Here is a 17079-nt window from a genome sequence, read left to right as displayed (position 1 = left end):
ATACAGTCAGAGGACCGAATCCCATATGCACCTCACATCCAAAACATAAAAGATGAGGCCAATCCATAGCTGATTGTGTGAGTTTTATATCCAGGTATGTTTTTACTACATTATCTTTAAAAAAAATGAAGCTGTTGCCAATCAGATGCTTTCCAGATGGTCTTGTTGTACCCATCTCCCGAATTTCACTTTTTTGTTTATTTTTCATATTCACCATTCCATAATACCTGTTTCCATTGATCTTCAGTCCAGTTCAGCAATTTCTCCCTGTGTCCATAATTCCAGTGAAACCTCTTCTAATGAAGTTTCTGTTCGTGGATCAACTGATAGTCTTTGCTAGGGTTTTTTGTATTAAGGACATGATTTCCAAAGACTTTTCATTTGCTGTACATAGTTTTTCAGACCTTCCACTTCTTCTTTTGTCCTCCACTTGTCCAGTTTTCTCAACAACAACAAAAAAAAGCACACAGTGCAATATGCCAGGTTTTCGCCTAATAGTTCAGTGGGATTTATATTGTTGGTGCAACAACACAAATTATGTGCTTTGGTGACAGGCTGCTAGTAACAAAGTGCCTAAAGACATCGTTTAGAATGGGTTCTTTGCTAAGCTGTCTGTTATGTGTTTACACAACACTGGTTCGTGTAGTGAACCAGTATCTTTGTACAGTACTGTATGTTACCCTCGTGTGGTAAACATAATTATCAAGAGCATCTCTTTTAACCCTGTTATCTCCTCCCCGGAAGGGTACGTCTGATAACGTGTCTACTAATGCTTTTTCATGTATATTTTTCAGCACAAGCACAGATCTTGCTGAAACAAATTTGAGCCGCAGTCATTTATGGCCCTATTTCTGCAATAATTATCTATTTTATTTTTGGACTTATCAGTGTTCAGCAGCATCCAGACTGGTTTCACAGATGTTTGAATTTCCTAATAATTGTTTACTGCCATCTAGTGTCCATCAAGAGAATACCAGCTTTTACTTTATTATTTTCTTTTTATATTCTAACATGATCAATTTTCTAACCAAAGCCTGTCAATATCCTACAAAAAATAAATAAATAAAAGTTTTCTCACATTAAAGTCCATGTGGCGCGAGGCTCAGAATTCAGCGGCTATATTCCAGATTAAGCCATGAGTAATTATGTTATGTAATCCAGCAGATTAAGATAAGATAAAATAACCTTTATTAGTCACACACAAGATTATGTAAGATATACATAATCTTCTGACACTGTAACAGAACCCATTAACAAAACAATGCTTTTAAAAAGACAAAAAGTTCATAAATTAGTCGTTATAACTCTGAACTACCTGATTTACTTTGATTTAATCTTGCTGTTCGCATAGCTTTGCTTGTTTCCCATATTACACAAGGCTCAAGGGCTTGTCAACTTAAGACAGTAATGCCACTTGAATGCACCAGGGTGTGGTTTAAACCTGCAAGAGCTTACTGCCACGTATGAAAAGAGACTGCATTGTCATGGCATTTCATAGCTTTATTTATTTCAGGGAGGTAACACTGCTAGACAATAACAGCCAAATATGCCCATGTCACAAAAATAACAAAGATATGACATGATTCAGTTGCTCTTCTCTAACTTAAAACTCTTTCGGCTTCTCCACTGCAAAAGCTTGATGAAGTTCAGGCTGGCCGTGAAGACCTTGTCGTGTTCAAACACCATTTTGTAAAACGTTTCAATCGGGAGGTCACCATTTGGGTCAGCGTACTTGAGTGTGGTCATAGGGGTATAGAGAGTGTTTGTCTGGTGCCGGAAAGGGGGATTGTCCATGATGAGGATCTTGAGGGTGTGCTATGAAGAAAGATCATTCATAATATAGTTTATTGCTCTTGTAGTGCATTAAAGGTTAAAGGTGAAGTATTTGCCAAATGATACCTCTGCCACGTCCTCAGGAGTCTGTCCGAGGGTTTCAAAGATCTGTTTGTAGTTCTTTAAGTAGACATTTGTAAACATGTCAGCAGTCACTTTGTCTGCTTTGCTGAGATCAATCTTTAGGCCCTCGTCATAAACCTTACGCTCAAACTCGGTTATCACTGGACCTGGCTCTATCAGGCTGATGCTGAGGAAGAAACAGAAGAGAAGAACATCAAAAAATCTCTTGAAATAGGAAACTGAAATTCAGTGCACAACTGTGAAAGGTAATTAAATATTACTTTCATTATACAGGAAACTTTAGAAACCACATTAATATTCAGTCATCATTTGATACTGTGTTAGAACATGCCTAAACATCACAGTGTGCTGTGGTTCAAATATTTTCCTCCTAATGGTGCAGAAAGTGCTAGGTGTTGTTGTTCAATATGACTTCACAAATATACCAGATGCAAGGGCTAGTTTTCAGGTAGTTACATTTTGGTTGCACTTTTTTTCTCTCACAAACATGCTAGTAAAAGATGAACAGGAATAAAAAATTATAGACCTAGCATCTTACTTTAGACCAAACCTCAGGGCTTGTATCGCTAGGCTTTCACAAAAGCCTTCCAGTGCAAACTTAGATGCTGCGTAGATATCGTTGAATAAAATCCCTGAAACAGGGAAAGAAGTTGTGAAGCAACTGTCTTAAAAAAATGTTCTCATGATCAGCAGGTGAAGCAGCTCTTACCCTGAATCCCCATGACGCTGCTAATGACCACAATATGACCTTTTTTCCTTCTCTTCATGTCGGGCAGGATTTCCTTCATTAATCGCACAAGTCCAAAGAAGTTGGTGTCCATGACACTTTTCATCTCTTCAATAGACTGACACTCAATGGGTCCAATCAGACCCATCCCAGCATTACTTACTGTGAAATAAGGTCACACAGACACATATCATTTAAATTTCCACAGACGGTCGAAAAGCCAAATTAATACTGTTTCAAAGCAAATGGTAGGAGCTTACTGAGAATGTCTACCCTGCGCTCAGGCAGACTGTCCACGCAGGCTTTGATGGAAGCCTCGTCACATACGTCCAGCTGCTTGATCTCCAAGGTCCGGCCCAGGGTCCGACCTGCTGCCTCAACCAGAGGCTCAGCCTTACTCAGATTTCTCATGGTGGCATAGACTACAACAACAAAAACTCATCTGAAGCTGTTGTATTTTTATTAAATTTAGAACTGAAATTAAAATTTTACATTACATTTGAGAAACTATCACAAAAATTATCTCCACCAGGAGCAGCAAATGTGGATTTTTCTCAGATTTCAACTTTCAGGTGTTGCCTGTTACATCAGTACGACATGGTTACTAGTTACTCAGGGTAATCAACAGACCAGGAGGACCATTTCTTCCATAAAACATGTTTAAGATAAAAACTGTTGATGGTGAGCTGTATGGATTGTTTCTGGAACCAGAGTTAAAAAAAAAAAAGAACTTGTCAATATTTTGTTTGTAGAAGAAACCCATCACATATTGATAATGTAAATAATGTGAATTTTATCAAGTTAATATCCTTCTAGTGAATGGTTTCAAACTGGTATCACATTTGCACAGTTAACTTTAATGAATAGTCTGCAAAGTATTAATAGTAGAAATTATTGAGCCAGACACAGCAGCCATGTAACGTTCAAGGAAAGTTCAAGTACATGTGAGATGGTAATATTTTAAAACATCCTACACACTTCCAAAAAATTCAAAAGGAAAACACATTTTTACACCATTATGTGCTAGTTTTTTTCACATAGTTCCTCTAATTTCTCTCATTTGAAGCATTTTCAATCACAATTTAAATACATTATATTTTTCTTTGATCCCTCCACACCTGACACAGAGTTTTGAAATGTAGTCAACAACCCCAGCTATCTTAGAAAAAGTCTGTTAAAAAGTTACCCATGAACCTCTTCTTCTCATCTTTTGCAATATGGACAGCCAATGCGAGGCCAATCCCAGAGGAGCAGCCGGTGATGAGTACCACCTTCTGGTTCATCGTGCCTGGTTAGTGCTTTTCTTACAGCTCCAGCAGTAGAGAATAAAACGGGAACAAAAGAGGAGAGGCAACAGACCACATGCGGGCACTTTTAAAGCCCCTTCCTTAATCAGAGGTTTACAACTCAGCAAAAAGCTGTGTGCACATGGTCTGAAGATTAGTATCATTCGTGGCATTCACATGGTGCTGTTACATGGTGAGGATTTAGGCTAATGATAAATCCAGTTGTAATATGAAGAAAATATCAGACCTATAAGCAAAGTGCATCATCTTATTTAAATAAAATAAAATACAATCAGACAATGGTGTAATATTTTATTTAAATTTGGAATTTCCCACAAATTGTTTTGCAACAAAGACAGCAAAAGGTAAGTTCTTTGTAAAAATATGGAGAAGTTAATTTGTGGTTTTTAAAAGAATCTATTTAAAACACAGTTTTCAAAATAATTTTGAGTAAATTGTAAGACCACACTTAATCTAGACAATGTAGTGGGTTGGGGTTTTTTTTTAAAGTAGATGTAAAGTAGATGAAAAAAAACATTCATTGCTGTAGCAAATAAAACTTTCTCAACATTGTATTATTTTATTTTTTTTTTACTGTGGGCTGTGAATTATTAAATTCAGTTTTTTAAATATGTACCCTACTGCTCAAAGTTTTGAGATAAAAAATAATTTTTGAAAATTAAAGTCAAGTTGATGAGAAATGCTATTAATATTTAACATGAACATTGGTTTTTTTTTATATCTATGCTGACACACACACAGGCCCGTTTTCACCAACTGCCATTCATCTGTTGTAATAGCACGCTGAGTCACCTAAAGCAAGTCTATCCCATTAAATTCATTAATCATTCAATTACAATCATCTCAGCACATCTAAAGTTTGTGAAACTGAGTCAGTGAGTTTGGTTATAGTCTCAAGAAAACAAAACAAAAAAATAACGTGTACTGCTTTTACAAAACAGGAATAAGTGGCTCTGACTGAAAACTAGAGAGCACAACTGAGTAGGACAGCTAAATCAGAAACCTTTTGGTTCCAAAGCAGACACCTCACAGGTCCTTAAATGACAGATTCATTAAATGATATCTCCAAGAGCCAAATTTTGTTGGTTTGTCATGAGAATACCTAAAGCTGTTGTATGAAAATTTCAGTTATCTGGTCATTTTCTCCTATAGCCTCAAACAGCCTTCATTTATTAGAAAAACTTTAAGATGATACATTTTCTTTGGGTTACACATGTTGCTGGAACACAGCACTGACAGCTGCTGAAAAGAGCCTGAATGCACTTATGTAGATATTGCCTTAAATTAATTATTACTTCTCTTCTATAACATTTATGAACATTGTAATGTTATTTTGTGTAAAAGCCAATGTACTTTTCTTTTCTTAAATAGTAGCTTGACTATATATATATATTTATTTTTTTTTACTCTGAAAAAATGGGTTGGAAATCGGATGGGTTACGTTTTAACCTGCACCACAGCTTCAAGCACATATTTGCATCTGCACTTCACCTGCAGAGAAGTTCCATCTTAGGTGCCAATTTATGCTTCAAGGTCAACAAAAAATGGCAAACATCAAAACTATCCAGATTTTTCAGAGATGCTTAAAATATGCGTTTGTTCCAATTTAATTCTACTGGGCATAAAGATTTTGGGACCACATCTTTGGGTCCCAAGCTTGGAACCATCCGGTGAAGGACGGGATCTCTTCCCCCTGCTTAAAGATGGTGATGGGGGTACCACGGCGGCCAGAGGGGTCTGAATCCACATATTGTTTGGCTGAAAGGAAAGCAGGATGTATTTGTGAACTGAGGTCTCTTCTGTACAGTAGGCTTAAAGGGCCATTCACTATAACCACATTCAAATTGGAGCTAAAATTATAGGAAGAGTGGTAAATTTAGAAATGAATGTAAAATAATATTATTTAATATTCTTTAAAATTATTCAGTCATAAATTTGCAAGATTAAAATCTTAAATGTCCAGCAAAAATATTTTATTCTCTGAGAGTAAATCAACAAATTTACAAACAACATAATATGAGAAAAATATGAGAAAAAACAGTCAAATTTTTGAGAAAATAAATTTGTAAATTAATAATCTCAAATATTAATCTAAAGAAATTGTTTTTAGGTAAATTTGGTCATTTCCTTACTCATAAATTTACAATAGTTATCTCAAATAAAATATATTTGCTATCAGAATTAATATCTATAATTCATGCCTTATTTTCTGGGAAAATGATTCCCTCTATATATGTTTTTATTCTCCCTGAATTGACCCCGTTGCTGTATTTCTGTAATTCCTTCTCATGTCTAATAGTTTTCTCTTACCCATCTTAGGTGATTCAAGTTTCTCCGTTTCATTTGCTTCGTTTCCAATCCAAACAAAGATCTGATGGGAACAGTAATCAAAGAGCTCAAGGATCAAAAGGAGGAAAACATCAACTAGCTACAACTCGAGTCTTTCATCAAAAGTGCTTTTATACCTGATCCCATGTGTCCAGAATCATGACATCATCAGTTGCCAGATCGATCTGTGAGAAGTCCCCGGGAACTTCCTCAACCTGAAAATTGATCAGCACACAATTACAAAGTGGCCATTTAAAAATTGTTAAACTAGTTGGTAAGAAAACAATATAACTGTTTATATAAATATAACTACTTACATTTAAAAAATCTGATTGATGAACACTTGAATACTCACTGTTAGCCTGCCAGTTTTGTTTGAACATCCAAACAGTCGTGGTTGTCGGACCACTCCCCGAAGGGCCTTGGACGTCTGGTATTCTTTCTTACCACCCAGAGCAGCCCAGAAAACAGCTGGAAACAAGGAGAAAAGGACCGTTTTCTACTGGGGACATCTCACAAATACTACTTTGTGGAAATCAAAGCTCTTTACCTGGCTCCTGTGTCTCCTCCACCCCAGTAGCAGTTCCTCCAAGGAGGCTGGCAACATAGTTAGCTGCAGCCATCTCATCTGAACTTGCACCCTTTCCCTTCCACAGGAAAAGGCAATCAGGAGTCTTCAGCACAAACACATCATTGGTGTTCAGAGAGGATGCAGTGGGCTCCACCTGTGTGGGTGTGACAGAAAGATAGGGAGGAGTGGTGGCATCTGTTCATTATAAAGAACCAGTTTATTAACATTCGGTGTAATAAATGAGGCTGACCTCAACAGCTCGTGTGGTATTGTTGCCGCTCTTGCGGATATGAAAGAGCCGTGTGCTGCTTGGCTTAGTCTCGCCACACTTGCGGGATGTCCCACCCTGATGGATGACCATGGGCTTGTCCTTAAACAAGCTCACAAGATGGGGGGGTTCTTTACCTTGAGTGACCCGAACCTGCGGAGATACAGCCACACAGTCATTAAAATTGATGAGGAGACTGATCCCAGACTTACCTCTAAGTACAGCTGGGAGCTGGTTAATAGGAGCTCAGGGTAAAGACTGAAAACAGGGGACAGCAGTTCCTCTGTATGAAGGTTAAAAACATCAACCTACCTCTTCTTCTCCAGTTTGTATACTAAGCTAACAGCTGCAAGATGCCAAGGAGGTCATGTTTTTGGTAGTGTCTGCATGCATGTCATCGTGTCAGTTTGTAAACACAATAGCTCAAACATTTTTGAATGAATTCTGATAACATTTTGTAGGTGTGTTGAGTGGGGTCATGTTAACACTCCATTAAAATCTGGTTTAAATCCACCAAAGTCTTCAAGGTCAACTTAATGATTTGTTGGTTGAAAATGGAAAAAAAGTCTGTTAATGTGAATGATTTTGCAAGTGTGTTGTGTATTTTATTGCTTCTTGTTCATAATATAAAAGATGGACCTGAGAGTTGCATCATTCCTTTCACTAACTGTTGCCAGGTACTTTTATTTCTTAACATTTTAACTCTTACTTGAAATCTGGAAAAATCTTACCTGTGTTGCTACTCCATTCATGGAATCATCCAGCTTGACGGTGAGGAAGGCCGAAGCAGTCAGTTCATCCTGAGTGCATTTCTGCCCTTGCCTACAGCAAGCAAAATTAAGCACAATTAAATATGATATTCACAATTAAGGCATAAAAGTAATGTTTCAAAAACTCTTGATTCTCTCAGCACCCTCACACAGCTTACAAAAACACTAAATACATAAACTGACTACCCACAATTATATTTTATTATTTTACCACAAGTTTAAGAAATCATTAATGTTGTTGGTTTTTTTTTAATCACAATGTCATGAGATTTCAGCAGTACTATAACTGGTAACTGTTTTCATTCTGTGGCATCATCATATCAGACAGACAGAATGGATGTGATGAAATTTGTTACATTTGCATTCCACTCTCAGATTATATTAATATTGGCACTCATTTAATTCTAGAAACATTAAAACTGCTTTAGGCTGATTCAGAAGGGGTCGGCATAGCAACCTCAAAGGGGATTGTGTCTCCTTCCAGGATCTTAGAATCATTAATGGGTCAATGTGTATAAACCCTGCCTAACATGCCTGCAACTGAACAATCCCACCAGCTTTGATCACTTTCATTTATTGGTTCATCTACAAATTCTGCATCATATTAAAGAGTGCTTGAAGATAAAGCAAAATTTCTCTATATCAAACCCAAACCCTTCATGAATAAAAATCTTGTTACAAAGACCAGTATGCTCTACAACTCAGTGGCTTTACTTCTGTGTGTGTTGTGTCACAAGTTCATATCATGCTTACATTTTTCATTCACCTAAACAGAGAAAGTGAGTACCAAGGCAGGAATCTTTGCCTTGTACCCCTTAAAAGAACAATTCTGCCACATTGAGCATGTTTTACGCACCAGGTGTAAATGATGTGCTTCTCTCTGCTTCCACTGTTGTAAGAGTACAGCACCAAGTAACAGTCACCTCCAAAGAACTGTCCATAGGTGGATTTGTCCACTGCTACCTTATCGCCTCCTTCCACACGCCAAATCTGCAGACATCCACCAATGTTGCATTTACTTATTAATTTTTAAAATAAATAAAACACTGTCAAGCTGGTTACTGTACCTGAACTTTCCCAGAGCCATCATCAACCACGCCATACTGGGCAGCCATGGCGGGGTTGTTGTGGAGATTGGATGGATCGAAGGGAATCTGCTCCACCTTGGCAATACGACCAACTGTGTGGGTCTGCCCTGGGCCTGTGATATTCCCTTCAAACCATTTGAAGAAGAACTGCTTAAACATGGTGGGCTCACTCCCTGCTGGCACTATCAGGACCTGCACATGACATAATAAACAACGAAAAACACGTTAAGTCATAAACACAATGAGACAGCAGAAGGATGAAGTTCTGGCAGCAGATGATCACTACATGCTAACATTACCTGAGTTTTACTGGAGTAATTTTTGTCTGCGATAAACTTGTCAGCAGCAGCCTTCGCTGCTTTGCGCTCCTCTTTGCTTGCTTTCTGTCCTGCAGATTAAAGTTTGGTACAGAGATCAGAGAGGTTAAACTGGTCAAATCAAAGTCAATGACTCATGTATGTTTAACAGTAGAAACCATCAAATGGTTCATTATGATTCTTTTAAAAATTGTGTAACTCTGTTAAAATAAATCCACATCATTACATATTTCATGATTTTTTTTGTCCTATAAAAGGCTTGTTTATCAAACAGGAAATTTGGGGGTCTGTAGGAAAAAGCTTTATGACCACATATACCTAGAACCACATATTTCCATATGAAAGCTGCTCAGTGACAGAGGGGGTATAGCTCAGTGGTAGAGCGTTTGACTGCAGATCAACAGGTCCCCAGTTCAAATCTGGGTGTTCATTTAAAAGTCATTATTGCAATATGACAACTTTGAGTGTTATCCGTTTATAGTAATTAATATATTCAAAATTTATGTTTTTTGTAGACAACTATGAGGTCAGTCATGAAATATCACCAATGAGTTGTTTGATCTGTTTCACAGTGAGCTCAAATTCAGTTTTAGCGTTTCCTAATAACAGTCTTATTCTATAATTATTTGTTGCACCTTTTTGTTTATTAGTTTATTCAAATACACATTTTATCTGTACAATCCATACTGATCTGCATGTAAAAATTTATATTAATTATATTTCTAATTTGATGACAACTAATCTTCAAAAAAAGGGAAAATTTTCTTTCCCAATATTGCTGTTGCAGGATGGGGTCAAACTGACACCCACTGACAGTACTTGGGGTTTAAAATTCTTCTAGGTTCTAGCGTTAAACAAAGAGTTTAACGCTAAAGAGAGTTAGTAACAACTTACTCAAATGAGCAGAGACTTGATTAATATAGTAGATGAGAAGTTGTAGAAATAAACAGATGTAAAAGATTAATACCTTTCCAGACAAATATATTATTATTCAATCCATTGTCCAAGATGTAGCAATCATTCTGGTTGAGCATATCTTGTTTGAATGGGTTTTTATCAGCCACCAAAGATGTCTTCATGGCACCAGCAGCATCAGAAATCTAGACAGCAGAGAGATCAGAGCATCTGTATTTGTCATCTGAATGTCTTATTTACAAGGATCATGTCAAGGGACCATACGCCACGGTTGAAAGTCTGACAGAGTCTTAAATAATCTCTCATATTTTCATCTAAACCTTGAAAAGATCCCATAGTGTTAAATTACAGAAGCCTATACACAATCCACACAGGAAGGAATGAAGAAAATCAAACATTTAAGTTTTTCCTCTATTGTTAGCTAGATCAGATTCATCTGAAGCACATGGTATAGTGGCATTAACTATGCTTGACTGCCTTGTGTACAAAGCAATACACAACGCAGGTAGGATTTCCACTGAAGCAGCATTCAGATAAAACTGTATTACAAAGAACAGATGAAACGTTTTAATTGATTCATTAGAGGCGTGTTGAGGGAAATCACCTTGCAGCCACTGCACCTCTTTTCAGCACAGTGAAATCAAACTCAGCATCAACTCTGCACTTGAATGAGGGCTTCAGTTTTAATGGGCTTTTCCATGACAATATGAAGAATCTGTGGAAATTGTAGCATCAACCACAATCGCGCAGACTACAGGTAAGAGAGAATGCAATCAGCAAAAGTCTTGCCAGCAGAAGGCTGTGCAGGGGAGATCTCAGTGCATGGATGGATAGCATCAGGGGTAATAAGAAACCCACCATCATTTATTAACCTATACTGTGCTAAACATTTAAGATGGGCTGAGATCTTTAAGAGCATTTCTTCCTCAATCACCTGATCTCAACTCCACTGGATGTATTTTGGGCACATGAAGACTGAGAAACCCCCGAGGCTCTTTAAAACACAATGGCAGGATAACATGAATAATCAGGTGTTACAAAGATTTATAGCGTCCATGGAGCTTGAGGGCTGCAAAACTGGAGCAAATCAAATTCGTGGACATTTTTTTTAGAAATAGAACTTCTGATTTAAGCTGTTCAGCCAACATGAAATTTTGCAATAGAAATGCCTTTTACTAGACTAAAAAGTAATACAAGTAGAAATTTTTTCACTGCTGCTCCTTGACTTTTTGGGCTTCTCTGTATGTGTGTATTTACCAGATAAAGTGACGCCTTGTTCCTGTTTGTCTTTTCAACATCTGTATCACTGCCTCCTGGTGCGAGATCAGGCTTGGGTCCAAGTACCTATAATGAATACAACATTGTACTTAACATCCTCTCTAGCCACCAAATGAGACAAATAACTTATTTGTTACAGTCACAATGATTCTAAACAAGGAGGAAGTCACTAAAACTTACCTTTGTCACAGCTTCTGGCTCTTTACCTTCATCAATTGTATGGACTTCACCGCGGCCATTTCGCTCATTATCACGAATATCTCGGGCCATCTGAGTGGTTTTGAGCTTCTCAAAGTGATTTGCTTCACTGCCAAACCAGCAGTAAATGTTCTATTAATTCACAGAGAAGATGCAAAGAAAAGAAGAAGTAAATAAGGTTGAGATGACAAAATGCAACATCTAAACTCTGTACGATCTCTGTAAAACATTTTAAATTGTAGATCACCTTTCCCAGATCAATGATGAAGGAGTCTCCTTTGTTAAAGCTTTGCCAGGACAGATCCTCCTCAGTTGCTCTGACTGGTCGACGACCTTTCAAGTGCAGCAGGCGTTTGACATCTACATCATTGGTTACCACATGTTTAAAGCCTGAGGCAACTCCACCTTTCTGTGTTAAAAAAAATCTGAGTTATGCTCTGTGTAAGTGATCTAAGCGCATAAGTTATGTTTTTGGCAGCGTACCGTATAAAGTACCATATAAAGATTTAAAATATTGTGTCACATCTGACCCCTGACCTCTCCTGCAAGGCCAATAGATTGATAGGAAGCCAAAGTGATACTAATGCTAAATACAGCTTTTTAAATCTATTTCTTACTGACATTTTTCCCCTTCCTGGACCTCTGACCTGTTCTTCAAGGTCAAACTTTAATAAAAATGTATTTTATCTTTAAAACAGTACTTAAAATTCTACTATATTTGTATAAATGACACTGGTATACTGGGATCTAAATATCACATTATAGTTTCCATCCAAGTAGCATGTCTTCTTTGACCTGTGTCCTCACTTTTAAATTTTAGATCTGCCTTTCTTTCAAGTTGACTGAAAAGCATGTTATATCTTTAAAGAAAGTACTGTCAGTAGAAAGAAGATGACCTGCCTAGTTAGTTAGAAATAGACTGTAGTATAATATAATATAATAAGCTAAAGTTATTCATGTCCACTTATTTACAAATCAATAGCTTTTATCCATTACCCACTCCTGTATAATCTTTTAGTAATCAAGGTACCCTTAACTGATATACAAAATACAGCACAGTGAGCTGCTTATAGAGGAGGTCTGTGCTTTCGGAGTGCTTTTTATATGAACGTTTTAGAAAGCTGACACCGCTGTTATGTCTGTAGTTGCTCTAGTTGCAAGAATTCACTTCTTTAAAGTCAACATAATCTCTAAAGATCACGCCTACTCGTTTGTTTACACTGTGCACAAAATGTCAGCAAATCCTACCGCTGACTGGAAAAATACATAAATAAAAGGCAAGAGCAGGTATGGCAAACCTGACAGACAACTAGCTTTGTTTCTAGGAAGTCAGTTCCTAGAAACAGTCCAGCACATAAATACACAGTATGCTAAACATAAAAAAATATGTAGTCTTTGATTCTGAAAAGTGAAGCAAATGCAGGTGCTTTGAATTGTCATGATGATTGAAAACACAAGTTTCCGTGCCATTTTCATTCCAATAAGCACTGTTTTTATTCATATCTCAATAGTTTAAGTAGCACAATAGTTGGACCTTTTTTCGCTCTCTGTTTTTATTTTATATACTAGTCCTTTAGTTCTTAACACAGTTTCATAACCCAGTGCTAAGAGGCAGGAAAACTAGTTAGTAACCAGGATTTCCCCTCTTTGAATGAACAAGTGGTGTAAAAATGCAGGGAATGTTCTTTATTGAATTCCACCATCCATTTAGTTCTGGTCCTCTAGTTATCATACTTATACAGGATGATCATCAATATGCAATAAAGTAATAATTTCTTAAAAATAGTTCTAAACCCAGTATTACTTCTCGTGACAGCTTTGGCTATGGTAGATAGGGGTTTAGCTGCATAAACATGTGGCTGACAAATATGCACGAATGATATGAAGCAATCATGATAACATCGAGCATTATCTCAAACAGCTGTCTTCAGGTCGTAGCAGGTCGTAGCAATTACTAAGGCAGTTCTAATGCTGGAGATTGATCAGTGAGTCTAAGGACCCTGTTAAAACTGTGAACACATAAAAAAGAAGTAAATACAGAATTAAAAGATGGTGCCTTAATCATTTAAATGGTTTATGCTCATATATTACATTTCAAGGAAACCCAGGTGTTCACCAAACTTCTCAAACCTGAGGCTTATAGAATGTGTTCTTTAGAATGGACAGCATGACACCATAATATTCAACATAATATTTTAGGTCTCCCTGACTATCTAAATGTTTTTAGACTCAAATTCTCATAATATAAAGAAAGATTTCAGACTCTTGTATGTCGCCATGTTTTGCCTCTCCTTTTCCAGGAATTGTGAAAGGGAAAAATTCTTTTGGGCCAATGTGTATCACATGATAAACAGAGAAGGTGTTATAACATGCCTCGAATCCTGCACACAGTGACTATACTCCTCTGCTTGTCCTGAAAAGACCTGCTCATGTCTAACAGGGGGAAAAAAAACCCTGTTTAAAGGACAAATTCAAGGAAGAATGATCATTCCTTTTCCTATGACAAACAAGAGCAAGGTCCCAGTCAGACTAGTCGCTCATTTTGGAGTCGTGTGGGTGGTGAATTATGACTTTTTAGAACTGTTTCCTTCCCTGAAGCTGTAACAGTATATTTACAGAGTTGACAGACATCCAATAAACTGTCACAAAGTCACAGTCATGGTTTGGTAGCTTAGACTCACAACTTTTACCTTTCTGAGGCAAACAAATTCAAATGACTTATACCACCATAAGTACGCATGCAAATTTCACCTTGTATTTGATGCCAGACTTGAAGTAGCCCAGGAAGGTGGTTGACTCTTGGTTTTGAAATTCATTGTACTGGATTGCAGCTCCTTGCAGGTGGTCATCCAGCTGAGTTATGAAAATGGCAGCTGCCCCACTCTCATCCTGGGAAGCTTCATCGCCTAAGATAAAAAGGATGGTAAATAAACAGTGTGGAAAATAAAACAGAACATTGACAGGGAGGGAATTTAGCTATTAGGTTGTCAGCAGAGAATCCAATACCAATCCATGAATGAACATTGTATGAGGGAGCCTTGGTGGTGTAAAGCAAGATGTAAGCATCTCCGGTGAAGAAGTCTCCATAGAGTGCAGGGGGAACAGGTTTCAGATCCATGTTCTCCACCCGCCACACCTGCAGGCCAGGCTTCTTCCCTGCAGTCTCAAACTCTTTGTGTGCCATCGTGATGATGAGGACCTGAAAGGTGATTTGTCTTCATTAAAATCTTCAGGTCACAGCAAGGCCAACAGCTACCATTATATGACTTTTGGTTGGCAAAAAGAAGCAATTTTCACATCATTCTCTGACAATTTAGAGACTCAGCAATGAAAATAATCGATTGTTGGAGCCCCAGTTTTATATATAAATAGATATAAAATCTGCCTTCATACTGAAAGCTGCTGATCCCCACTTTCTTTTAAAGCCATCTGTAGTTCACATCACAACATTTTATATTACTATTTCAGTTACTTTTCATTGAATCCATGTTTGTTAAGAATGCAATTTTCAAGACCTTTTCTGCAGTATCTGTTATTTAACCTGTAACGCAGGTGCTTGCGGTCGGTACGCATATCACAAGGTGTGTCTGCTCTCAGTGGCAAACTATGTTGTGGGGGAACGAAGAGCCGCTCCCAACAAGCAACCACAAAAGCAGGCATTTGTAGGTTATCTTCTGCCTGTATAATACGGTACTACTACCTTGTGCAGTTTTCTACCCAACCATGTAAAATATGGACACAAGGAAAAATGCAATAAACAACAGTTTATCGACGAAATTTATATTAAAAGCTTAACCAGTAAGAAGATAAGCACGTTTATTCACGCATTCTCTCTTTATCCTCAACGTAACTAGTTACAGACACTGAAAATAGTTTTTAGTTTGACTTCCTTAATGCAAAATGAGGAAGAGCTTTTCTAGAGTAGCATACTTCAGCATTGTAAGCATCGCTTTATAAAGGCTGTGTGAAAGGCTAACTGCCAGCGAGTTATTAGCATTCGTTCTGCAGCACATAAGAAAACTTTATATTACCTGGTATAGACCGTAGACAGATGTTGGGTGTTAAGAAGATGCGCTGCTGCTCTTCCAGTTCTCCGCCCTGGTTTCCTGAGCTGTCCTCTGCTATATAGGCTGGACAAACATCCGCGTTGAGAGAGGCGTGTCAGTTCGCCCATCCCAGAACAGCGGGTGATGGAAAACAACGCCCTTGAGTTGGTTTAGTTGTTTGGAATGCTTTTTTTTTTCGTCTTGAAAGCCCAGTATGCAGGTCAGTTCCGTATTCCCCCTTCCCTATTTCGATTAAATTGGAGCGGTGGATTTCTACCAAATTCTGCCGAATTTCATTTTTATGTTATTATCTATGTATTATTTATGTATCTTACAGCTTTAGATGCTGAATACTATATAGTTTGTAAAGTGTAAAGTGTCTGATTATAGCCCTGTTTTGGGCAGTGCTAAAAAAAGCTCCACCTCTTCCAACATTCTGTTAGGATGCCTGGGTCGTTGACCCAGGGTTTTTGAGTTTATGATATTATTTATATTTTCTAGTTTTTTGGTTTCTTTGAGTTCTGTCTTATGGTTTATGTCTCTGTCTTCTTTAGTTGCTCTGTCTCCCCTATCACCTGCATCCCCTTGTCTAGTTCGCGTCTATGTGTTATTTACTTTTAATGCAACACTTGAATGAGTGACATTTAGTTTTATGGAAGAGGGTGGTTTGACTGGAGCCACCTTTGATGAAATCCATGCATTTATCCATAAAGTGTGTGCATTAGGTGTGGAAAAACTTTTAACTTTTATTTAAGCCAACATTTTCTTTTTCATTGAGAAATTCATAAAGTCATACTGAAGAAATATTTAGAGTGACAATTAAATCCTTATCTCATATTACAAAAACGTTTCAAATTCCAACAAAGTGGTCCAGAAAAATATAATACAATACAATAAATACAATAACGTCTCAAAAGGATCAAAAACAGGATGCTGAATCATCTCCTTCCGAAATCCTACTTGGACCTGTAATGGCAAGAACAGCTGTCCTTCTTCTGGAAGCAAATGGATTGTATGACCAGTGATTGAAAAAACTGAGTTGATGTAGCAATCACATAGTTGGTTGGGGATGCATTTGAGTTTGGGGTGTGATCGTGTGTCACTTGTCTGTCAGCAGCTTAAGTTAGCGACCACTCGGACTCCCATGTGGCAGCTTGACAGAAAGCAAAGGCACAAATCTCTCCTCTGAGCTCCGCCAGTCCCCTCAGGTTAGGGCTTGCTCCATCACTCCCACTGCCAGAGCTGCATCAGCACATTCTGCCCCATTTAACAGTGTACACAAAACACACACAGTCGGTGTCTGGGACATACCGCCATGCCTCCACAAGTAAAAGCATACACAATCCTTT

The 17079-nt window shown here is 37.7% G+C and overlaps 2 protein-coding genes and 1 non-coding gene across 3 annotated transcripts; 1 reads left to right on the top strand and 2 right to left on the bottom strand.

Moving 5' to 3' along the window:
- Positions 1-1485: 1485 nt before the first annotated feature.
- LOC146546896 (retinol dehydrogenase 8) lies at positions 1486-4075 on the bottom strand. Its single transcript, XM_085265955.1, has 6 exons — positions 3831-4075; positions 2905-3066; positions 2627-2806; positions 2456-2549; positions 1900-2083; positions 1486-1815 (listed from the first exon to the last, which is right to left on the bottom strand). The coding sequence occupies exons 1-6, from the start codon at positions 3925-3927 to the stop codon at positions 1585-1587; spliced, it is 948 nt and encodes a 315-aa protein (XP_085122081.1). The 5' UTR covers positions 3928-4075; the 3' UTR covers positions 1486-1584.
- Positions 4076-4228: 153 nt separating this feature from the next.
- On the bottom strand, positions 4229-15841 carry scinla (scinderin like a). Its single transcript, XM_085265952.1, has 17 exons — positions 15716-15841; positions 14691-14883; positions 14436-14590; positions 11932-12093; positions 11667-11816; positions 11466-11552; positions 10261-10393; positions 9276-9364; positions 8956-9168; positions 8745-8878; positions 7850-7940; positions 7101-7271; positions 6830-7004; positions 6635-6750; positions 6417-6494; positions 6262-6322; positions 4229-5709 (listed from the first exon to the last, which is right to left on the bottom strand). The coding sequence occupies exons 2-17, from the start codon at positions 14866-14868 to the stop codon at positions 5564-5566; spliced, it is 2139 nt and encodes a 712-aa protein (XP_085122078.1). The 5' UTR covers positions 14869-14883; positions 15716-15841; the 3' UTR covers positions 4229-5563.
- trnac-gca (transfer RNA cysteine (anticodon GCA)) lies at positions 9654-9725 on the top strand. The gene has a single exon. It is a non-coding gene; the product is annotated as a tRNA-Cys (tRNA).
- Positions 15842-17079: the final 1238 nt, after the last annotated feature.

The sequence above is a fragment of the Mchenga conophoros genome, linkage group LG23, assembly GCF_057382185.1.
Source record: "Mchenga conophoros isolate Kocher_MC1m ecotype Shallow Benthic linkage group LG23, M_conophoros_male_GT1.1, whole genome shotgun sequence".
In the NCBI taxonomy this organism is placed as follows: Eukaryota; Metazoa; Chordata; class Actinopteri; order Cichliformes; family Cichlidae; genus Mchenga; species Mchenga conophoros.
This window is presented reverse-complemented; position numbering and strand designations above follow the sequence as displayed.